A 26022-nucleotide genomic window follows, 5' to 3' on the forward strand; every position below is an offset into this window, starting at 1 on the left:
GTCCAAATCTGATGGGGAAAAATGTTGGCTAATGCAGGATAAAGTGACCATCAAAAGCAATCTGCTTTTGTATAAAGTTAAGTTAGGTTAAATTAAATTATTATTATTATTATTATTATCATCATTATTATTTATCTTACGGTATATCAAAAATAATATTGAGCAAAATGTAATTGAAATATTGTCGTGTGGCCCTCCAGCAGTGCTCGGGTTGCTTATGCGGCCCCCGGTGAAAATTAATTGCCCACCGCTGCTTTAGTATAACTAAACGTTATGAAGGTGCTGGAATATTTCATGCTATTATTCAGAGGCAGCCTAAAATGAATCCTTTATTATTCACAACAGAAACGTGTACAATATCTGATTCAGTTCTGATGAGTTACATTTCTGTGTTATTATTGGTGTATGCTGCACCCCCAATGTCCACCACATGGTGCCAGTATGCTGGTTTTTTCAATAAAATACTGGAAAGGATAGAAATGTAGTTTGTCTCTTTTATCCGATTAGTAATTGATTAATGGAAGTAATAATCGACAGATTAATCGATTATCAAATTAATCGTTAGTTGCAGCCCTAGTAAGTTGTCATATTGAGGATTTTTGACTAGCCTTTCCTATTTTTTAGAAGGTCCTCGAAAACAGCAGAGCTCCTTACATTTATATGATCTTTAACTTGTGTTTCTTTGTGCAGTAATTTATTGTAAACAGCGGAATGCTCTTGTCATATAGAGGATCTTTGACTAGTGTTTCTTTGTACGATAAGCCCTTGTAGACAGCAATGTGGTCCTGTCTTATAGAGGATCTTTGATCAGCCCTTTTTTCAGTATGTCCTTGGAGCATTCCTGTCAAATCGACGATCTTTGCCTGGCTTTTTTTTTTCTTGTTGGTCCTTGAAAACAGAAATAGATGGCTCTTGGCATATAGAGAATCTTTGACTAGCATTGTTTTTTTGTTTTGTTTTGTTTTTTAAGTAAGATTTTTGACTAGCCTTTCATATTTTTAAGAGGTCCTTGAAAACAGCAAAGCGCCTGTCATATACATGATCTTTAACTAGTGTTTCTTTGTGCAGTAATTTATTGTAAACAGTGTAGTGCTCTTGTCATATAGAGGATCTTTGACTAGCTTTTTTTTTTTTTTTCTTGTTGGTCCTTGAAAACAAAAATAGATGGCTCTTGACATATAGAGAATCTTTGACTAGCATTGGGGTTTTTTTTGTTTTTGTTTTATTTAAATAAGTTGTCATATTGAGGATATTTGCCTAGCCTTTCCTATTTTTAGGAGGTGCTCGAAAACAGCAGAGCTCCTGACATTTATATGATCTTTGACTCGTGTTTCTTTGTACAATAAGTCCTTGTAGACAGCACAGTGCTCCTGTCATATAAAGGATCTTTGACTAGTGTTTCTTTGTACAATAAGTCCTTGTAGACAGCAGAGTGCTCCTGTCATTTAAAGGATCTTTGACTAGTGTTTCTTTGTACAATAAGTCCTTGTAGACAGCAGAGTGCTCTTGTCATATAGAGGACCTTTGACTAGCTTTTTTTTTCTTTCTTGTTGGTCCTTGAAAACAGAAATAGATGGCTCTTGGCATATAGAGAATCTTTGACTAGCATTGGTTTTTTTGTTTTTGTTTTATTTAAGTAAGTTGTCATATTGAGGATATATGACTAGCCTTTCCTATTTTTAGGAGGTGCTCGAAAACAGCAGAGCTCCTGACATTTATATGATCTTTGACTCGTGTTTCTTTGTACGATAAGTCCTTGTAGACAGCACAGTGCTCCTGTCGTATAAAGGATCTTTGACTAGTGTTTCTTTGTACAATAAGTCCTTGTAGACAGCAGAGTGCTCCTGTCATATAAAGGATCTTTGACTAGTGTTTCTTTGTACAATAAGTCCTTGTAGACAGCAGAGTGCTCCTGTCATATAAAGGATCTTTGACTAGTGTTTCTTTGTACGATAAGCCCTTGTAGACAGCAATGTGGTCCTGTCTTATAGAGGATCTTTGACCAGCCCTTTTTTTCAGTATGTCCTTGGAGCATTCCTGTCAAATCAAGTATCTTTGTCTGGCTTTTTTTTTTTCTTGTTGGTCCTTGAAAACAGAAATAGATGGCTCTTGGCATATAGAGAATCTTTGACTGGCATTGTTTTTTTTTTAAGTAAGATTTTTTACTAGCCTTTCATATTTTTAAGAGGTCCTTGAAAACAGCAGAGCTCTTGTCATATACATGATCTTTGACTAGTGTTTCTTTCTACAGTAAATCATTGTAAACAGCAGAGTACTCTTGTCATCTAGAGGATCTTTGACTAAATCTTTGACCAGTATTTCTTTGACCTGTCCTAAAGAGGATCTGTTACCATAATTTTTTTCCAGTTAGGCCTTGAAGAGAGCAGAGGGCTCCTGTCATTTAGAGGATCTTTGAGTACTATTTCATTCTTTCAGTAGTTTCTTGTAGACAGTAGAACACTCTTGTCTTAGTCTTGTTTTTTTCCCAGTAGGTGCTTCAAGACAGCACAGTGATACATAACACAAACATATTGTTTGTGTTATATTTCTAGCTTTATCCAAACTATATTAGCCCATCCACTTTGCCTTTTTCCCCGCCACATCTGCGCACTTTATTCTCATTGTCATATGGGCGTGACCACTCTGCGCTACTAAGTGCCCTTAGCACCGCAGAAGGGTGCCAAAAACCAGAGTGCAACGTGGTTATTTTGATTCCCCTTGGCACAACTTTTTGTCAATGGCAATGCAAAAACGAGGCGCTTTGGTGGACACGGAGCCTTACGGACATAAGCATGTCAAAATGGAGGATGCTTGTGTGCAGCGTGTTGTCGTGCCTGAGTCCCACATGGTGGCATCACACCAACACTTAAGCCTGTAATTAGTCTCAGGACCTCCTGAAAGGAGCTAATCTGCTTACCGGGTGGAAGCCTTCCGTCGCTTTTTTCTTGCTCTTGATCCCAGGGTGGTTTGTCAGCTGTTTCGGCTTCTTGCTTTCTTCCTGTGTGTGTGTGCGTGCGTGCGCGCTTGTGAGATGCTGCTGCGACTCCATTAATGCAAGTAGCGAGGATGCTTTCAATATAACTTGCATCCATAAACGTGGATGCATATGCTTCCGTCAGTCTACCCCAGGGCAGCTGTGGCTACGAAAGTAGCTTACCACCACCAGGTGTGAATGAATGATGGGTTTTTAAACATGTAAAGCGACTTTGGGTACTTAGAAAAGTGCTATATAAATCCCAGGTATTATTATTATTATTAAAAGTGCAATATATTTATCTGTACAGTAATCTATTTATTTATATCTGCACCTTATTGCTCCTTTACCCTGCACTACAACGAGCTACTGCAACAACATTTCGTTCTTATCTGTACTGTAAAGTTCAAATTTGAATGACAATAAAAAGGAAGTCTAGGTCTAATAGCTGTATGGGTTTAGCCTACAAAACATAACGTCATTGGGTCAGGATGTCACCGAGATGAGTTTGTGTCAAAATTGCGTATTTGAAGTATCTGTTCATTATCAAATTGTTGTCAAATTATAGCAACTCTCTGAAGAACTTTTGCAAAATCGCTTTTTATGCACGTTGTTTCTTTTACTATCATCTGTAAGGCCAGAACATTATGTACACTTGCACAACCTAACGAGATGCATCTAAAGTTAAAATATTTATTAGAGATGTCCGATAACATCGGCAGGCCGATATTATCGGCCAATAAATGCTTAAAATGTAATATCGGAAATCATCGGTATCAGTTTCAAAAAGTAAAAGTAATGACTTTTTAAAAACGCCGCTGTACAGAGCGGTATATATCCGGTAAAACAAGGCCGTAGGGAGCAGTACAGAGCAGTTGTGTCTCCCAGTCAGCAGCCTCTCCCCACACAGGAGTTGACGACTGCAGCATGAGAGGTTTACTGGCAACGCTTGATGACCTCATCAAACCGCCGCGAGCGCAGCATAACAAAAACAAGAGTGTGTTGTTGCCGGTGCTGTAGCCGTGGCTAACAAGCGAGCTCGCTCGGTGACTGACTAACGACACCATGTCTATGGTTTGGGATTATTTTAAAGTACCTCTGACGGATAAAAAACTGGCAATTTGCAATGACTGCAAAAAGTTGATTATGAGAGGAGGAACCAAGACGTCTTCCTTTAATACGAGCAATTTGATCTCCAACCTCTTCAAGAATCATAAGGAGATACACGATGAATACAAGCGAAAGATGGATGTGAGCCCAGTTTATAATTCCCTGTTATACAGTATGCCAGGCAGTCTTGCACTAAATGAGGACTATGTTATTGTTGACTTTATTACTCTAGTATACTCTGGACTGAAGCTGTGTGCCTTCATTGTTTTTGTAGCTGTTGTTTTGAGGCATGTTTAAAAAAAATTAAAAAATCATGCACTTTGTGAAAGTCAAAGTATAGTATTTCCCATAGTTGTAGTGGCTATCAGGATTATCTCAGGGAGAGCATGTCCCAAATTCCAAGCTGCTGTTTTGAGGCATGTTAAAAAAAATAATGCACTTTGTGACTTCAATAATAAATATGGCAGTGCCATGTTGGCACTTTTTTCCATAACTTGAGTTGATTTATTTTGGAAAACTTTGTTGCATTGTTTAATGCATCCAGCGGGGCATCACAACAAAATTAGGCATAATAATGTGTTCATTCCACGACTGTATATATCGGTTCATATCGGAATCGGTAATTAAGAGTTGGACAATATCGGATATGGACAAAAAAGCCATTATCAGACATCTCTAATATTTATGCTCAGTTTTGGCGGTCACGGTCTGAGAGTGGGTCAAAATAGTAGGAACATCTCTCTGTACGTCACAATCCTGTGATTTGTTGTTATTGTGTCATCTTCGAGTGAATTATGTGTCCTTTAAAAGCATAGCATCATGTAAATAAATGTGTCCTCTGGTGCTTTCGGGGGGGTGTTAGGAGCGCATTGTCACATGAATTGATGTGTTTTTGTGTTGTAATGTAATGCGGGCGGTCACTGCTAGTGCAGGCGCGGCCGTTTTTCACCAGTGCTGCACTGCTGAGGAAGAGCCAAGCCAAATACTCCACTGTAAGTCCGTCCACTTGTGTGTGTCAGCATGACTCCTCTTGCAGTGACTCATGTGTGCTTTCATGGCTTTACTCTCTGCTGCCACCTGCTGGCACTTTGCAGACCAAGTTGAATAGAAACTCAAAAAGTTGGACGAAAATCAAATGTGTTGTTATGATATGTTGATGCTTCATTATCACATATTGATGAATTGCTACCGACTTAGTAGTAGTTTATTTTGGACATGTTAAAAAAATAAGTCATTTGAAAAAGGAAATCGTTTTAATAACATTACAATAAAGTACAGAAATAGAAATAAATACTATAGAAAATAAATACATAAAAAATGAAAACAATACATAAAGGTTAGGTTTTTTTTATATCCAAAAAAGAGTTGGGAAGAAGTGAAACTTACAAACCCCAAAACCAGTGAAGTTCGGACTTTAGATTTTAGATTTAGATTTATTGGTCCCTTTTGGGGAAATTCATTTTCACTGCCGTACATTTGAACAATATACATTACACATCACGAAACAAAAATAACAAAAAGACATCATACATGACCAACACACATTTACAGGCTTGTCAGACATGCCTGCTGTTAAGGGCGGCTATAGCTGCAGGGATAAGGCTTTTCCTGAGGTGGGCCCTCCGGAATTTGATGGTTCTGTACCTGCGCCCTGATGGTAGTGGGATGATGTATTGGTGTAGGGGGTGAGTGATATCCTGGACTATTGTGTTTGCCAGTCGAATGATGGACCTGTGGTTTAAATCTGAAATGTTGGGTGTTGGTAAGCTGATGATTTTAGCTGCTATGTTTGTAATGCGTGTGAGTTTGGTTATTGGACATTGTTAGAGTTAGAGTTTATTTGGAACATGCAAGCATACAACATGATACATCACTATTTCCAGTTTCTCTTTTCAACATGTTCGAAAAGGAGTAGGAAGAAGCAGAGCTTATTTAATCCTACCACTTTTCTTTACATAACAGTTGCTGAAACTTTTTTATTCACTTCCTGTTCTCAATTTATTCACAATAACTCCATAGGTAATCACAATAAAAATAAATAAATAAATAATAGTAAGAATTTAATAATAATAATTGGTGAAGTAAGTCATATTTCATGTGATGAGATAAGTAAGATTACTTTAAGAATGAATGAATGGATGGATAAAATAAATTGACAATGTTTGTCATGGTTCTTCTTCTTTGTACTTTGTAAACACTTTAAGTTTGAAGAGTTTCTTGAAGTGGATCATATTAGTACATTGTTTGATTGCTTTGCTTAATCCATTCCATCATTTAATTCCACATACTGATATACTGAAGGTCTTAAGTGTTGTACGTGCGTACAAATGTTTTAAATTAAATTTTTCTCTAAGATTATATTTCTCCTCTTTTGTTGAGAAGAATTGTTGTATATTCTTGGCTAGCAGGTTATAGTTTGCTTTGTGCATCATTTTAGCTGTTTGCAAATTCACTATGTCGTGGAATTTCAGTATCTTTGATTCAATAAATAAAGGGTTTGTATGTTCTCTATATCCAACATTATGTATTATTCTAACTGATCTTTTTTGTAACACCGTTAATGAATGAAGTGTACTTTTGTAATTATTTCCCCATATTTCTACACAGTAGCTCAGATATGTAACACTAGTGAGCAGTAGAGAATATGAAGTGATTTTTTGTCTAGAACATGTTTTGCTTTATTCATTATTGACGTGTTTCTTGCTACTTTATGTTGTATATTTTTTACGTGAGATTTCCAGTTCAATTTATCATCAATCATTATACCTAGAAATTTGGTTTCATTTACTCTTTCAATTTCTATTCCGTCTATTTGTATTTGTGTTTGACTTTCTCTTCTACTGTTACCAAATAGCATTATTTTAGTTTTGCTGAGATTCAACGATACTCTATTTTTGTCAAACCATCTTTTTAATTTGTTAATTTCTTCTGCTATTATTTGTATTATCTCCTGTGTGTTCTCTCCTGAACAAAACGCTGTTGTATCATCCGCAAATAATACTAACTTTAAATCTTTTGTAACTTTACAAATGTCATTTATATAGAGATTGAATAATTTAGGTCCTAATATTGATCCCTGAGGTACACCACAGGATATATTTAGTGTTGTAGACGTGTGTTCGCCTAGCTTCACGTATTGTTTCCTGTTCGTTAGATAACTTCTTATCCAGTTTAAGACTAACCCTCTGATGCCATATCCTTCTAGTTTTTTGATTAAAATATTGTGATTAATTGTGTCAAATGCTTTAGTTAGATCCATAAAAACTGCTGCTGCACATTTTTTACTGTCTATTGCATTGGTAATTTCCTCTGTTATTTCAATTAAAGCCATTGAAGTTGAGACATTAGCTCTGTATCCATATTGGTTCTCTTCGAGTATTCTATTTTTATTTATGAAACTCTCTAATCTGTTATTAAACAGTTTTTCAATGATTTTAGAAAATTGTGGAAGTAAAGAAACAGGTCTATAATTTGTAAATTGATGTTTATCTCCAGTCTTATAAATTGGTGCAACTTTAGCTATTTTCATTTTGTTTGGAAATGTACCTGTTTGAAATGATGGGTTACTAATATACATTAATGGTCCTGAGATCTCTTCTATAACCTTTTTTATCGTTTCCATATCAATTCCATTACAATCAGTTGAAGTCTTAGATTTAAATTTTTTCACGATTGTGACTATTTCCTCCTGTGTCACATTACTGAGGAACATGGAGTTGGGATTTCGCTCTATGGTATCATTATAGTCCTCAATTGGAACTGGGTCTGGAATCCTTTCTTCCAATTTTGGTCCAATATTTACAAAATAATTATTGAAGCTTTCAACTACTTCCTTTATGTTGTCATTTTTTTTTATTTCCGTCTAAAAAGTATTGAGGGTAGTCCCTCTTAGTTCCATTTTTAATAATGCTATTGAGGATGCCCCATGTTGCTCTCATATTATTTTTGTTCCTGTCCAATAATTTACTGTAATATTCTTTTCTACATGATCGTAGTATATCTGTTAACTTGTTTTTATACTTTTTGTACTTAATTTCTGCCTCCATAGTTCTTTGTGCTATAAATTCTCTATATAGTGTATTCTTCTTCTTACAAGCATTTTTTAATCCATTTGTCATCCATGGTTGATTATTCTTTCTCTGCTTGTTACTGAGTTGTATCCATGGACAATGTTTGTCATAAAGTATTATGAACTTGTTTAAGAAATGTTCATATGCTTCATCAACCTCTTTTTTATTGTACACATTGTCCCAATCTTGCTTTTGTAGCTTTTGTGTAATTTGTAAATAAAAACAGAATACAATGATTTGCAAATCCTTTTCAACTTATATTCAATTGAATAGACTGCAAATACAAGATATTTAATGTTCCACTGAGAAACTTTTTTTTTTTTTTGCAAATAATCATTAACTTAATTTAATGTCAGCAACACATTGCAAAAAAGTTGGCACAGGGGCATTTTGACCACTGTGTTACATGACCTTTCCTTTTAACAACACTCAGTAAACGTTTGGGAACTGAGGAGAGCAATTATAAAACATAAACTATGCAACATTTTGACCAAAGAACCACCATTACATGTTATGTAGACCACAAGGAAGTGTTTTAAATGTAGAAAAAAAAATCACAATATGACACTTTTAAAGAATTATTGTAGCCACTAGGAGTCGCCATACACTAATTACCACTCTACTTCAACTTAAAGACAGCACAAGTTCATTCCAGACGGTTAATAATAATTAGGTTAGTGTTCTGTTTAAATCATTTCACTTGATCAAACCTTGTCTAACTTTCCACACTACAAAATAATACAATGATGTATCCGCCAAAATTTAAGACTAATATCCGTATTGAAGAAGTTGTATCAGGATAGCCCTTGTAAAAATACGGTAAAAAATTGAAGTTGACTGATAAGTGATGAAAATATGGACTTTATGAAGAGTGAATCATCAGTCGGGTGTGCGGACTTCTCCTTTTCCCGGTTTTTGAAGTGAGATTGTTGCCGTTTTTGCTTCTCTTTGTATCGTCTGGATATGAGGACTCTCCAACGTCAAAGAATATGTTGAAAGGTTTCAGCCTCAGTCGTCGTCTGACCCAGTCGTCCTTGCTTGTCTCGTCCGCTTCAGCTCGCAAACAAGAAATCATCAAGATGACCGAGCAGCTGATCGAAGCCATCAACAACGGCGACTTCGAGGCGTACACGTAAGTCTTTGGCCTCGCCGCAGATAACACGCCACAAAAATGGACGAGGCACGTGTTCCTCTGTCGGCAGGAGGATATGTGACCCCGGCCTGACCACCTTTGAGCCAGAAGCTCTGGGCAACCTGGTGGAGGGCATGGACTTCCACAAGTTCTACTTTGACAACCGTAAGCAGACACAACATTAGGTACACCTGCACGCTCCAACACGGGGGGCGTCAGGGCCACCTGTGTGAAGTTACCCCCCATCATCGCAAATATGAAAATAACACATTTATTTGTGCTGTTAGAATGTTTTTCTGGTATTCTAAAGTTATTCTAAAATATATTTTTTGACTAGTTTTCATGTTAACATTTTATAATTCATAAAGAGCCACCTCCCCGCCCCCCACTTTGTCAAAATCTCCCCAAACTTGTCCCAACCTTCCGCATCCCATTTGTTTGTGCTACGTTTATGCTGCAAACATTTATTTTGTCTATTATAGTTCTTATTTTAACATTTTATTATTCATAACCAGCCCTCCCACCTTTTTAAAATTTCCCCAAACTATTAGTTTTTATGTTAATATTCATATTTTGTGTCTATTATAGTGTTTGTTATTAACATTTTAGAGTTTTTGTTAATAAAGTGTTATTCATAAAGCCCCCCTTCCCATCCCCCCCCAAAAAATCTTCCCAAACTTGTCCCAAACGTTTGTGCTGCAAAATTTTTGCCTATTATATTTTTTACGTTAGCGTTTTAAAGTTTGTGTTATTAACGTTGTATAGTTTTTATGTTAATGTGTTATTTTTCATAATCCGCCCCCATCCTTGTATGTGCCACATACTCCGTCCCCCCACCTTGTAAATTGTGCTGCAATTTTTTTTGTTGTTCATTATAGTATTTATGTTATTAACATGTCAATATTCATATTTTTGTCTGTTATAGTATTTGTTATTAACATGTTAATATTCATATTTTTGTCAATTATAGTATTTATGTTATTAACATGTTAATATTCATAATTTTTTCTATTATAGTATTTATGTTATCAACATGTTAATATTCATATTTTTGTCTAATATAGTATTTATGTTAACATGTTAATATTTACGTTTGTCTATTATAGTATTTATGTTAACATGTTAATATTCATATTTTTGTCTCTTATAGTATTTATGTTAACATGTTAATATTCATATTTTGTCTATTATAGTATTTATGTTATTAACATGTTAATATTCATATTTTGTCTATTATAGTATTTATGTTATGAAAATGTTAATATTCATATTTTTCTATATTATAGTATTTATCTTAACATGTTAACATTGTTGTCTATTATAGTATTTATGTTAACAACTTCATATTTATATTTTTGTCTATTATAGTGTTTATGTTAACATGTTAATATTCATATTTTGTCTATTATAGTTTTTATGTTAACATGTTTATAGTCATATTTTTCTATATTATAGTATTTATCTTAACATGTTAATATTCATATTTTTGTCTATTATAGTATTTGTTATTAACATGTTAATATTCATATTTTTGTCTATTATAGTATTTATGTTAACAACTTAATATTCATATTTTTGTCTATTATAGTATTTATGTTATTAACATGATAATATTCATATTTTTCTATATTATAGTATTTATCTTAACATGTTAATATTCATATTTGTGTCTATTATAGTATTTATGTTAACATGTTAATATTCATATTTTTGTCTATTATAATTTGTATGTGAACATGTTAATATTCATATTTTTGCCTATCAGTTTTTATTAACATGTTAATATTCATATTTTTGTCTATTATAGTATTTATGTTATTAACATGTTATAGTTTTTATGTTACTAAGGTGTCATTGTTCATAACCACCCCCCAAAAAATAATAGTAATAAAAAAAAAAAATGGTGTACTGATTATAGTGTTATGTTGTTGCATTATTTTTCATAACCAGCCCCATAGCATAAAAACTATAATAGCCCAAAAATGTTTGCGGCACAAATGTAGCACAGACGAATGGCAGCTATTTAAATATTTGTACTGATAAGAGGGCCGACGTCACACAGGTGTCAGTGAAGAATTATTATGAATAATAATATCTCCTCAAGCACTCCGTTGTGTCCCCAGTGTTGAGTAAAAACAGCAAGCCGGTGCACACCACCATCCTCAACCCTCACGTGCACCTGATCGGCGAGGACGCGGCCTGCATCGCTTACATCCGCCTGACGCAGTACATGGACGGCCAGGGTCGGCCGCGCTCCTGCCAGTCGGAGGAGACGCGCGTGTGGCATCGCCGCGACGCCAAGTGGCTCAACGTGCATTTCCACTGCTCGGGAGCCCCCGCCGCGCCCCTCCAGTGAAGGCCACGCCGGTGAGGTCACATGACATTACACCGTCATCACAATTAGTGAGTGATATTCATCCTTTAAACGGTCGTCGTGGCAACGCTTCATCACGTGTTGCCGCTTGCTGGGGTGCAACGTTTCAAAATGACATTGAAATCATTAAAAATAGTCAAGATTTTTTTTTTTTTTTTAACAAGCTATATCATATAATATGACATGCTATGTTGTTTAGTAAATGGTACAAAGCAATATGATTGGGGTGTTTCAAAAATCTATTCACATCTTAAATCACGATTCCTATTTATTGTCATTTTAAATTGATTCCTAATTTAATCAATCAAAAATCTGCCTTTTTAAAAATATATTTTAAAAAACAAGGTATATCATATAGAATGACATGCTATGTTGTTTAGGAAATGGTACAAAGCAATATGATTGGGGTGTTTCAAAAATCTATCCACATCTTAAATCACGATTCCTATTTATTGTCATTTTAAATTGATTCCTAATTTAATCAATCAAAAATCTGCCTTTTTAAAACTATATTTTTTCGATTTAAGACATAAAAATAAAAAAAATATTATTAATATTGATAATGTGATTTTTGTAAATACATTTTTAAAAATGTTTTTTTAGGGTAACCTTTTTGTCAACAGCCAAGAGGAGCTTTTGTATCCCGTAACATGTTTTGCAAAGGTTTTATTATAATTTATATACCAAATAATATATTACGAGAATCGTGTTGAATCGATTCTGAATCGAATACTCGTGAGGTGCCCAAAGATTCCTACCTCTAGTATTTATGTAGGAGTAGACTTATGATTAGTTGAGTCGTGACTTGAAACAACGATCTAATATTGATATCGGTCCAATATCAGCAAAAAAAAAACAGATACTGGATTATATCAGCTTGTATCCAAAATCTCAGATACAAGAACTCTCCCGCTAATGTCTCTTCTTGCTAGCTTAACAGACACATAAGTTGTCTTCATTTGAGGGCCTTACTGTAAATATTTGTCTATCTAACTTACAGGAGTTTAAAAATAACCCAACATAAAAGAAATGCAATAAAACAAATGCTAGCTCAATGCTAATTGGATATGCCATATTCATTAGCGATTTTACATGGCGATTTCAACACCTCCAAATTAACAACTAAGATGCACGTTACAATCAAACAGCTGGTGTGTACAATAAGTACAATACCTACAGTATAAACACTTTGTAGGACTCAACAAAAGACAAAACTGCCAGATTCAAATTAATGGCAAAGACTACTTCTTTTATACGGCAACACAATTGGAACAAACTGATTGTAGCTGAGATAGGCACCAGCACCCCCCGCGACCCCGAAGGGAATAAGCGGTAGAAAATGGATGGATGGGATGAAATGAATGCATACTTGCAAATGAGACTCGGAATTGTCAGAAAACAAGATATAACAACTGAATAGTATACAGGAAACGATATTCAACAGTATACAATAGTCTACTCCAGACTCAAGTACTTCTGTCCAGCATGCAGAGCCCACATGTCACAACTCAAATCCCTTCATCAAACTTTTTCTAGCATTGCACACTACAAAAAGTCTGAATTATTTGTGCTGATATCGAACCGATATCAGTCAATAGTCAAATTTGCACTATTGGAAGTGAAAAAGTTGATACTTCTTAAATACCTCTGAAAACAATGTTATCAAAATATGTGTATAAACTTATTACATTTATATGTTTAAATGTCATGATTTAAAATGTATTTGATGACTATATTTTGATTCAAATAATGAAAATATATTAAAACAATATGTATTGGGAGATCTATTTTTAATTATAAAATATAATACAAAAGGTATTTTCAAATGAAAAATAAACTAGTAGAAGTTTTTATTTACTATATGTATAAAAAAAGTATTAAAATCATTTTAATTTAAAAAAGTGTATGTATATATATATATACTGTGTTTGTATGTGTGTATACATATATATATATATGAAAAAAATAGATGTATTTAAAAAAATTAACTGATAGTTGTTTTTTTCTCTACTGTATATATATTTAAATGTTTGAATAAAAAATATTTATATTTAATTAACAAAAAACAATTATAAAGAATATGATACAAAAATTTATTTTCAAAAGAAAACAAACTGATAGTATTTTTAATATAGTATATATTTTTTTATTTTAATTTTAATTTAAAAAAAAGTGTGTATATATATATATATATATATATATATATATATATATATATATATATATATATATATATATATATATATATATATATATATACACTACCGTTCAAAAGTTTGGGGTCACATTGAAATGTCCTTATTTTTGAAGGAAAAGCACTGTACTTTTCAATGAAGATAACTTTAAACTAGTCTTAACTTTAAAGAAATACACTCTATACATTGCTAATGTGGTAAATGACTATTCTAGCTGCAAATGTCTGGTTTTTGGTGCCATATCTACATAGGTGTATAGAGGCCCATTTCCAGCAACTATCACTCCAGTGTTCTAATGGTACAATGTGTTTGCTCATTGGCTCAGAAGGCTAATTGATGATTAGAAAACCCTTGTGCAATCATGTTCACACATCTGAAAACAGTTTAGCTTGTTACAGAAGCTACAAAACTGACCTTCCTTTGAGCAGATTGAGTTTCTGGAGCATCACATTTGTGGGGTCAATTAAACGCTCAAAATGGCCAGAAAAAGAGAACTTTCATCTGAAACTCGACAGTCTATTCTTCTTCTTAGAAATGAAGGCTATTCCACAAAATTGTTTGGGTGACCCCAAACTTTATATTTTTTTCAGATTATAAATCGCTCCGGAGTATAAATCGCACCGGTCGAAAATGCATAATAAAGAAGGAAAAAAACATATATAAGTCGCACTGGAGTATAAGTCGCATTTTTTGGGGAAATTTATTTGATAAAAGCCAACACCAAGAATAGACATTTGAAAGGCAATTTAAAATGTGTAAAGAATAGTGAACAACAGGCTGAATAAGTGTACGTTATATGAGGCATAAATAACCAACTGAGAAGGTGCCTGGTATGTTAACCTCACATATTATGGTAAGAGTCATTCAAATAACTATAACATATAGAACATGCTATACGTTTACCAAACAATCTGTCACTCCTAGTCGCAAAATCCGATGAAATAATATTTGATATTTAACGGTAATGTGTTAATAATTTCACACATAAATCGCTCCAGAGTAACAAAAATGTATTTTCAAAAGAAAAAATAAACTGATAGTAATTTTTGTTTCTTGCTTGTTCCTCAGCTGTGCTGAAACTGTGAGCTGTTTGGAGCGTTGACTCTCCTCCTCTTGGTGCCTGGAAGGATGTGAGCCTGCTAAATGGGGGGAACAACGTCACAAAGTTGGGGGCACAAACACAATACAACGTAGAGCAAGTTTAAAAAAAACCAACAACACACATATATCTATCAAAAGCAACAAAAAAAACAATAATTAGCTTGACTGAAGAAGCGACCAACAGCGGCATTGATGGAGGTTGAGTTCCTCCATGTTGGATGGTGCATGTTAGTGCCGACTACACAGGTTGGATGCCGCCCGTCTGCTGGCTGGGAGAGTATTCACTTGTTTCATGTACAGACGCACACCTGATTTAATTGGAGGTGAGAGAGGGGGAGCTAAATTAGCATCGTCCTAGTCCATTTGGACTTTTTTTTTTTTTTGTGTGTTACCAAAAGGGACCTTTTTTTTTTACACTCATTAGTGCTTTTTAACTTTGTGTTGGAAAAGGTTTTTTTTTAATTTAATGTGTACATTGATATTTATATGCCAGATGGACGTGTGTCTGTTTGTGTGCGCGCGCCGTCCAAAGCTCCTCCCACCTGTCCACACGGACACTCCCCTTTTCCCGTCCCGTGTGCAAGCATGACTCGTTCCCGCGTCGACTAGGCCTGTACTGTTTTTGACTCGATGCTGTTGCCCCTCCGACCACGCCCACTCGCATCACTTCCTGTCTCGGTATTGATGATGATGATGTCACGCCCGTCTCTCGTGTTCCTTGCGTGTGTTTATTGTCCACCTTGGCTTGCCGTACTTTGAACATTGTGATGCTTCAAGAAGCATGTTTTTATTTTTTTAAATTTAATTCCCCAAAAAAGAAGCGGCTCGAAAGACAAAAAAAACAAACGTTAGGCATGAATGATAGCGAGAGAGCGCTGCAGAAGGCAATCAACTCAACCCCCTTTTTTTGTTCTTGTAAATGTTGTAGTTGTTAGTGTGGGTGTTTTTTATTCTCACTAGTTCGAGTCACAACTGGAAAGAAGAGGTTTTAAATGCTGTGACCCTTTGCTTCTACACACACACACACACACACACACACACACACACACACACATCACTTAAGCCAGGGGCGTCCAAAGTGCGGCCCGGGAGCCATTTGCGGCCCGCAGCTAATTGTTTACTGGCCCGCCACACATTCCGGAAATGCTATCGCAAAAATAAAAAAAATAAAATAAGAAAAAAGTGGAATTAGGTGAAATCTAACTAGAAAAAGTTGCAATGTTGACACAAAGCTGCCATGCAGGCTGTTTTTTTTTGTCTTTTGTCTCTCTTTTTCTTTTTTTGCCATTGCTCAAAAACAAAAAAAAAAATCAATGTTATAATGAATTATTGACCTATTCAAGGCTCCGATTATTTCAAATATTTCACTTTAAAATGTTTTGTGTGGAAAATATTGCATATATTGTGTGGTTGCCATATGAAAACGTCAACGTTTTTTTTGACAAAAGAGCGTAGAGCAAACAAAATAATAGTTCAAACGTAAAATCGACAGATACATCTGAAGTTGATCACGTAACTTAAGTGTTGAAAGTAAAAAAAAAAACGAATAAAAATGTATCACTTTACAAGTGGGGCACCTTTTGGATACCAAATATATTTTCTGGGATTTTATTGATCTTTTAACTGTGATTACTCAAAAATATTAAAATAACTAAAATCAATGGTGTCCTGCATTATTGATCTTTTATGGCTCTTATTACTAAATACTGCATACTTCAGTTTTATTATAAAAACAACAAGGTTGTCTTTGACAGAAAAGGCATAAAACCTTTTTTTATTATTACTTTATATCAACCTGAAATTGATATAGAGAGTTACTGTAAGCGTTAAATAAATTAAAAAATATATAATTTGATTTATTTTTTTACATTTTAATAACTGAGACCCTTTATGGTCCCCGGGAGCCCTAAAGGTAAAAAACAAAAACAAAAAAACATATTTTGTAATGTTTGAAAATGAAAAATATCAAAATGGCCCCCGCATGCTTTCATTTTTCCGTTTGCGGCCCTCAGTGGAAAAAGTTTGGACACCCCTGACTTAAGCACATGCAATGAAATATCGTCCCTTTAAAAGAGGAAACACATCTGGCAACCCTCCTTCCTAATGTAACCTATTTTTATGGGCGTGCCTCTTTAAGTTAAAGGCCTACTGAAATTACATTTTTTTATTTAAACAGGGATAGCAGATCTATTCTATGTGTAATACTTGATCATTTTGCGATATTGCCATATATTTGCTGAAAGGATTTAGTATAGAACAACGACGATAAAGATCGCAACTTTTGGTATCTGATAAAAAAAAGGCTTGCCCCTACCGGAAGTAGCGTGACGTAGTCAGTTGAACATATCCGCAAAGTTCCCTATTGTTTACAATGATGGCCACCACCAGCGAGAGCAATTCGGACCGAGAAAGCGACAATTTTCCCATTAATTTGAGCGAGGATGAAAGATTTGTGGATGAGGAAAGTGCAAGTGAAGGACTAGTGGGGAGTAGAAGCTATTCAGATAGGGAAGATGCTGTGAGAGCCGGGGGTGACCTGATATTCAGCTGGGAATGACTACAACAGTAAATAAACACAAGACAGCCACAACACAACCAGGCTTATATATTAATATGCCACAAATTAGCTCCTAGCTACTAGCTCCAGCTAGTTATAGCTCGAGCGGGTTATATGGACGGTATCTCGTCCAAATAACCCGCCAATACAATTCAAACACCTGCACAACACACACACTCACTCAGCCCAAAGGACCGTTCACCTCACCCAAGGTTCATAAAGCTTATATATTTAACCAAAGTTACGTACGTGACACGCATGTATGGGCAATCGATCAAATGTTTGGAAGCGCAGCAGCGTACTCACGGTATCGCGTCTGCGTCTGTGTATCCAAATCAAAGTCCTCCTGGTAAGTCTGTGTTGTCCAAGTTCTTCGATCTTGACTGCATCTTTCGGGAATGTAAACAATGAAACACCGACTGTGTTGTGTTGCTGACTTCCCTCGCAAAATACTCCGCTTCGCACCGACAACTTTCTTCTTTGCTTGCTCAGCTTCTTTCTCCATAATGCAATGAACAAATTGCAACAGATTCACCAACACAGATGTCCAGAATACTGTGGAATAATGAGATGAAAACAGAGCTATTTCGTATTGGCTTCAATGGGGAAGCCATACCTCTGTTTCACTGGCTACGTCACGCGCATACGTCATCCTCCAAAGGAATTTTCAACCGGAAGTTTAGCGGGAAATTTAAAATGTCACTTTATAAGTTAACCCGGCCGTATTGGCATGTGTTGCAATGTTAAGATTTCATCATTGATATATAAACTATCAGACTGTGTGGTCGCTAGTAGTGGCTTTCAGTAGGCCTTTAAGTTCCTGTTATAAGCTGTTATACAGTATATGCCTTGAGCTCTTATTTTGAAGGAAAAGAAAGGAAATAAAGTGGTCCTCGTGTAAAACACGGAGGCTCCAGTTTTACACAAGGACCACTTTTATTTTATTTCCTTTCCTTTCCTTATTTTATTTTATTTTATTTTTTTCCAGGTCAGCCTGAACTTTTTATTTCAAGTGAATAAATACTGAATATTAATCAGCCATTACACAAATACTAAACATGAATGACTCCTTTAAATCACTAACTAGAAAAACTATTTTAACAACACTTAACATTTATAGTTGAACAAATATTTAGTTGAAGGTGTATTTAATATGTTGGAAGTCCTGCCTTCTTTCTGCTCCTCTGTAACGTCAGCAGAGATGATCTTACTGCTGCTCCTCACCCTGCTGCTCCTCACCCTGCTGCTCCTCACCCTGCTGCTCCTCACCCTGCTGCTCCTCACCCTGCTGCTCCTCACCCTGCTGCTCCTCACCCTGCTGCTCCTCACCCTGCTGCTCCTCACCCTGCTGCTCCTCACCCTGCTGCTCCTCACCCTGCTGCTCCTCAACCTGCTGCTCCTCACCCTGCTGCTCCTCACCCTGCTGCTCCTCACCCTGCTGCTCCTCACCCTGCTGCTCCTCACCCTGCTGCTCCTCACCCTGCTGACTCTTCTTCTTATTTGGACGTCTTTTTTTTGGCCTCCGACATCTCATCACCGGGGCCCTGGCTGGTTCCTTCACCACAATCGTCTTGCTCGTCCTCACAGGCGGCTGTCTGGGCTTTTTTCTTGAGCTCTATGACCTCAAGTTGAAGGTTTCGGTTTTCCTCCAGGAACTTCAATTTGTTTTTGACAAGCTCGTCTTTTAATTGAGGATTCTGCTCTTCTAATTTTTTTATGTCCTCTTGACGCGCCTTTTCAGCATCTTGACGGGAGACGAGTCCGTCCTTTTCCTTGTCGTATAAGTACTTTGTCATTTTTTCCAGCTAGTGTGGAGACAAGGCGTCCAACACCTGCTGAATGTTGTCTGGATGTTCCATTCTGCAATCTGGATACAAGGAAACGATGATTGCGTCTGTCTGCTGTGTGATGTTCGTGTTCCAGCAAATTCCAGAAATCTTATTTCCTTTTTTTTTCAAAACCTCCGCTCCACTTCAACGTGTCACCACTTCCGCTCTTAGCGCCTTCAAAATAAGAGCTCAAGGCATATACCGTATAACAGCTTATAACAGGAACTTAAAGGCCTACTGAAAATAATTTTTTTTATTTAAACGGGGATAGCAGATCCATTCTATGTGTCATACTTGATCATTTTGCGATATTGCCATATTTTTGCTGAAAGGATTTAGTAAAGAACATCGACGATAAAGTTGCAACTTTTGGTCGCTGATAAAAAAAGCCTTGCCTGTACCGGAAGTAGCGTGACGTCAACAGTTGAAAGGCTCCTCACATTTTCCTATTGTTTTCAATGCAGCTAGAGCGATTAGGACCGAGAAAGCGATGATTACCCCATTAATTTGAGCGAGGATGAAAGATTTGTGGATGAGGGACGTTAGAGTTAAGGACTGGAATGCAGTGCAAGACATATCTTTTTTCGCTCTGACCGTAACTTAGGTACAAGCTGGCTCATTGGATTCCACATTCTCTCCTTTTTCTATTGTGGATCACAGATTTGTATTTTAAACCACCTGGGATACTATATCCTCTTGAAAATGAGAGTCGAGAACGCGAAATGGACATTCACAGTGACTTTTATCTCCACGACAATACATCGACGAAACACTTTAGCTACGGAGCTAACGTGATAGCATCGTGCTTAACTGCATATAGAAACAAAATAAATAAATCCCTGACTGGAAGGATAGACAGAAGATCAACAATACTATTAAACCATGGACATGTAACTACACGGTTAATGCTTTCCAGCCTGGCGAAGCTTAAAAATGCTGTTGCTAACGACGCCATTGAAGCTAACTTAGCTACGTAGCTAACGTGATAGCATCGTGCTTAACTGCATATAGAAACAAAATAAATAAATCCCTGACTGGAAGGATAGACAGAAAATCAACAATACTATTAAACAATGAACATGTAAATACACGGTTAATGCTTTCCAGCTTGGCGAAGCTTAAAAATGCTGTTGCTAACAACGCCATTGAAGCTAACTTAGTAACGGGACCTCACAGAGCTATGATAAAAACATTAGCGCTCCACCTACGCCAGCCAGCCCTCATCTGCTCATCAACACCCGTGCTCACCTGAGTTCCAGGAATCGACGGAAGGACGAAGGACTTCACCACAATCATCCGTGCGGTCGGTGGCTAGCGTCGGCTAGCGCGTCTGCTATCCGAGTCAAAGTCTTCCAGGTTGTGTTGCTGTAGTCCGCCGCTAATACACCAATCCCACCTACAACTTTCTTCTTTACAGTCTTCATTGTTCATTAAACAAATTGTAAAAGATTCACCAACACAGATGTCCAGAATACTGTGGAATTATGAGATGAAAACAGAGCTATTTTGTATTGGATTCAATGGGGTACTGATACTTCCGTTTCACTGGTTACGTCACGCGCATACGTCATCATCCAAAGACGTTTTCAACCGGAAGTTTAGCTGGAAATGTAAAATGTCACTTTATAAGTTAACCCGGCCGTATTGGCATGTGTTGCAATGTTAAGATTTCATCATTGATGTATAAACTATCAGACTGCGTGGTCGCTAGTAGTGGCTTTCAGTAGGCCTTTAACATCACAAAGAGGAAAGCCCATAAAAATAGGTTACACTAACATCGCGACTGAAACCCGGGTTTCTGTTCTCAATGCTTAATTTTTTCCGTCACAATCATGGGGATTTCACCATCTTATAAGAATTCACGCCACAATGCAGCTTGCAGGTTTGGTGAAAATAGTCTAAAAGTTTAAAGTTTTTTTATTTGTTTTTAAACGCAAATGTGTCCAATTATATCGCAAATTTGTCTGCTTCTTCTTAATTTGTCCTCAAGCTGGCGAGAATTGTCGTACAGTATTATTCCATAGCTGGTGGGCCACAATATATATATATATTTATATGTTATCTATTTTTTAAACACTTGTTTTTGTTTATATTTTACCTTCTGGCAGCAAAGCCAAACCTGGGCGTCTCTCTTGCGCCCTCCGGTGGCCAATTATGTGCACTGCTTTGTGTCGTTCACACTGATGGTCTTTTTTTTTTTTGGTCCATTTGTAGTCACTGCAGCTTTGCTTAGAAGCAGACAGACAGGGTATATTTCCACTTGTTTTGTGTCTTAATGTTGTACATAGATGTCATGTGACCAAATTTGGGGTGGGGGGGCTCTGATTGCACCAACTACCTAAAACTTTACAAATCACTCACTGTAGTTTTTGTTGTTGGTCTGTTGCAGCTTTTGCATCATAATTACAGCAGAGGACATTAGAAGGTTCATGTTACAAGCCACAGCAAACATATACAAATATTATACATATATGAAAAATATATATAAATATATGCAGTTTTACAGATGGATGCAATATGCATGTGTACTTTCTTAGTCATTTTTCACTGATGGACAAAAGTTTGCATCCTGGGTGTCACATACAAACGAGTAGAGAAGCCTTACCTTGTTTGTGTGACTGCATTGTAACATTTTGGTTTACTTTAAAAAAATACATAAAGAGGGCGGGGCTTCATTTGTCCAGCCCCCCTCAGTTGGATGCTGGGTTTTTGCATGAGCGTAGAATTAATCATGAAAGTCGTACATTGTTTGTTTGGATGGTTGTTCTTAATAGCTTGGTTATTACTGGAATATTCAAGTGTATTTAATTAAAAAAAAATTGCATTTTAAAGTCGTTTTTGTGTCTGTTTTTTTGATGTGTCTAAGGAAGAGGTGTCCGGACTTTTTTTTTTAAACAAAGAATCATTTGTATACATGTATGTTTTTTTTATTATTATTTTTAAATGCAAAGCTCTGTGTTATTAGTATTATTTTCTTAAATTTTTCATTTGAAAAAAAGTATTTCAAATATTTTCGACAATTTTTTTTCATTTATTTTTTTGGATCAAAATATAGCATTAAGATCTGTTCGTCTACCATTAGTGTCAGTAAAACATGTTTAAAAATGCAAAAATAAAAAATATATAAAAGTCTTCTATACAAATGTTATTTATATTTTAAATATCTTTTTTTTTTAATTTTTAGAATTGTACTTTTAATTAAAATAAAAAAAATAGCTAAACGTTCTGCAAAAGAAGTAGTTTTGAGTTTGAATTTATAATTTACTAGTTTATTCAAATTAAATTTAAAAAAAATAAAGGATATATTTGTGCCTTTTAACTAACCAAACCTTCACCATTAATAAACCAAAGTAGTACGAAAAATATACTTGAAAATGAACTGGAATAACTTATTACTTGTGAATATAACTGAAAATAACTTTTCCAAAGTCTTCAGAGTGAACATGTAATAAAACATTACTTCACATATAGCTACAGTACTTATCGTTCTTATTTTCATTTAATTTTTATTAATGGGACCGTTCTGGGTCCTGATGGTAAAAAGTGTAACTTTTTAACAAGCCTTAAGGTTGACTGTATTAAAAGCGACTGTTATTTATCTATCAGTGATTTTGTCTTTGCCAAAATTAACTTTGTGCTGCGTTGTCGAGTCCCCAAAGCCACCATGTTGACTAAACAAGTGTTCTTGTTGGTGGATAAATGTCTTCAAACGCAGTGGACAAATACTGTATGTAGGTAGCCACTTACAGTATCTGACAAAAGTCAATACATTTTCAAATAAATTAAAGAAATGGATATACATCAGAGTAGTCAATGTGCAGCTTGTATTACTTAGAGGGGAAAAAAACATGATATGGCCTCCAATTCCCACTGAGTGAAAATCCTGCCTGAGCTAATGAATGCAGCCTCTGTTGGGTTTTTTTACTGCTGGAATTTACAAGTCACCACAAATATTTACACTGGGACATTTTGAACGTGAGGAGGGGTGACTCATGTTTTTGGACTTTCCTTTTCGCTCACATTATCCTTTCTCCTAGTACGGCCACAGGACACATGATTAGGTACACCTCAACAACACAAATACACAGTGAGGTCAACCAAGGAATAGCTTGTGTGATACCATTGAAAGAAAAAGGTGATACAAACAGGACTTTAGAGTAGTCAGTGTACATCTTGTATAGTAGTTTAGCTTAATTTAACTGAAAATTGCATCATCATGCTTGTCTAAATAGTATTATGCATTTTTAAGGTATATATATATATACATATATATATATAATATATATATATATATGCATAATACTATATAAATAGTATAATGCATTTTTAAGTTAGAACTCACTTGTGTTGCTAGTTATTTGGACTAAATTGTGCGTTGACTCAAACATAAAATCAGTTATTTGAATAGTCTATATAACTTTTACTTAAAAAAAAAAAAATATATATATATATGTATTCTTTTTTTTTTTTAAAGTAAAAGTTATATAAAATATTCAAATAACTGATTTTATGTTTGAGTCAACACACAATTTAGTCCAAATAACTAGCAACACAAGTGAGTTCTAACTTAAAAATGCATTATACTATTTATATAGTATTATGCAAATATATATATATATCCACCCATCCATTTCTACCGCTTATTCCCTTCGGGGTCGCGGGGGAGCCTATCTCAGCTGCAATCGGGCGGAAGGCGGGGTACACCCTGGACAAGTCGCAACCTCATCGCAGGGCCAACACAGATAGACAGACAACATTCACACGACACTTATCTAATATAGAACATTCTTCCAAAAATAATTAATGTGGGCATTTTTTCAGAATGGCTAATTTGCGAAATGCTGAAAATTTAACTTCATACTAACTTTTTTTTTTTACATTTGATAAATAAATAAAGTGCCCTATTTGTGTTTATTCCTCGTTTTAGTGTTTTTATTGCAGTTCAGTTTTCCAACCAAATTGTTTACTCTTTTATTAGGTTTCTTCGGCCATCCTCCCTCTTAAGGTGACACTATCTATTCTGCCCTCTTTGAGCAATAACAGTTCATTACGTAATCGCTCAAATAAAACAATACTACCTTAAATGAGATTTTCGCTCATCTTCTTCGTTTTCTACTTGCTTAGCTGTTACTTTTAGCGCCATCTACCAACCGACACGGTCACAACAAGAAAGTCGTCATGGCAACTTAAAAAAACAGACGCAACAGTTTCCAATTAGGGTACAATTTGATTGTTTTTTAATTGTATTATTTATCGTACAGCATACCTATATGTATATATATTTAAAAAAAAATCTTAAAATATGATAAATATCTAGTATCGCGACTCTGGATTGAGCCGCATGCTAGCATGCTAGCTTGCTGCTGAGTCATCTTAAAGAAACAGTGCACTTTAGTATGCGTGACAACTTTTAACACATAAAGCTTGTATGTGTATTATAATTTACAGTAAATTAATACTTTTAGACACAGCATTGAGACTTATTTGTGATTTAGAATTGTTTATAATTATATTCTGTAGAATGTTGCATTTGTGACTGAGCTGTTTCTAATATTTTGCTCACCTCATTTGGCTATATCAGGGGTCGGCAACCTTTACCACTCAAAGAGCCATTTTGGCAAGTTTCACAAATTAAAGAAAATAATGGGAGCAACAAAAAAATTTTTTACATTTAAAATGAAAATCATGCATACAAAGCTTAAATTGTTTTGTGCTATGTTAACCAGGGGTCTCAGACACACGCACCGGCACGCACCTTAATATGGAAATTCAGTGTTAGTGCGGCCCGCCAGTTTTGAATGAATGGCGCTTGATAGCGTCATACTTGCCAACCCTCTTATTATTTCCGGGAGACTCCCGAAATTCAGGGCGTGATGGCGTATCGATATATCGATACTCACACGCTACTCATTTGGCATCACTTTTCTGAAAAAAGTATCGATATAAACCAAAAAACGGCGTGTGGGGGGTGCAAGCATCACTTTCAGATGTTTTTGATGACTTACTTAACTTCCTATGTGCTGGGACACACCTGTACCTGGCAGAGTATAGAGCTGGCCCAGTCACGTGACAGGAGACAGCCAATGAGCGTCGTCAACGTGCAACACACACACACACACACACACACACACACACACACACACACACACACACACACACACACACACACACACACACACACACACACACACACACACACACACACACACAGCCAGCCGACAGCGATGTTACTTTTCCTGAACAGCAATCTGAGACTTCAGTAAAGTGTGACGTGTGACGACATATCTCGAGTACATTAAAGGTGTGATGGTGTCAGACATTTTTGTAGATAATTTTTCCAAGTTCATTTTCTCAAGGAACTGTCTTTCGTATGCAGGTTTATAGGACAAGGAAATCCTAGTTTATTGTGATAAGGAAATTATTGACTTTGCTTCAGACAAGTGTTATAAGTTTACTTCCACAAAGAGGTTTGAAACATAATATTGTTATGAATAAATGTTTTTTTAAGATTTTTCTACCAATACTTTTTTTTTGAGAAATAAGAAAAGTGAAAATGCGTATATTTTTGTTTATATTTAATTTATTTTTCATATTTATGTTATTTATTTTAATTTTACTTTTATTATATATTGACCATAATGAATGTGGTATAAATGGTCTGTAATTATCTTGTGATGTGT

The 26022-nt window shown here is 35.6% G+C and overlaps 1 protein-coding gene across 14 annotated transcripts in view; it reads left to right on the forward strand.

The window, feature by feature from the left end:
* The window catches only part of camk2g2 (calcium/calmodulin-dependent protein kinase (CaM kinase) II gamma 2), a 201675-nt gene that overhangs the window by 121274 nt on the left and 54379 nt on the right, over positions 1–26022 (forward strand). For 12 of the 14 annotated variants that reach the window (XM_062059589.1, XM_062059590.1, XM_062059586.1 and 9 more), the window contains 4 exons: positions 9211–9286; positions 9357–9451; positions 11410–11653; positions 14924–22367. In XM_062059589.1, the coding sequence (XP_061915573.1) occupies positions 9211–9286; positions 9357–9451; positions 11410–11642 (404 nt within the window). In that variant the 3' untranslated portion in view covers positions 11643–11653; positions 14924–22367. Of the gene's footprint in view, positions 1–9210; positions 9287–9356; positions 9452–11409; positions 11654–14923; positions 22369–26022 lie in introns of those variants that run through there. The other 2 variants (XR_009827376.1, XM_062059600.1) reach the window with 2 other exon arrangements.

This window comes from Entelurus aequoreus, linkage group LG09 (assembly GCF_033978785.1).
Source record: "Entelurus aequoreus isolate RoL-2023_Sb linkage group LG09, RoL_Eaeq_v1.1, whole genome shotgun sequence".
Lineage (NCBI taxonomy): Eukaryota > Metazoa > Chordata > Actinopteri > Syngnathiformes > Syngnathidae > Entelurus > Entelurus aequoreus.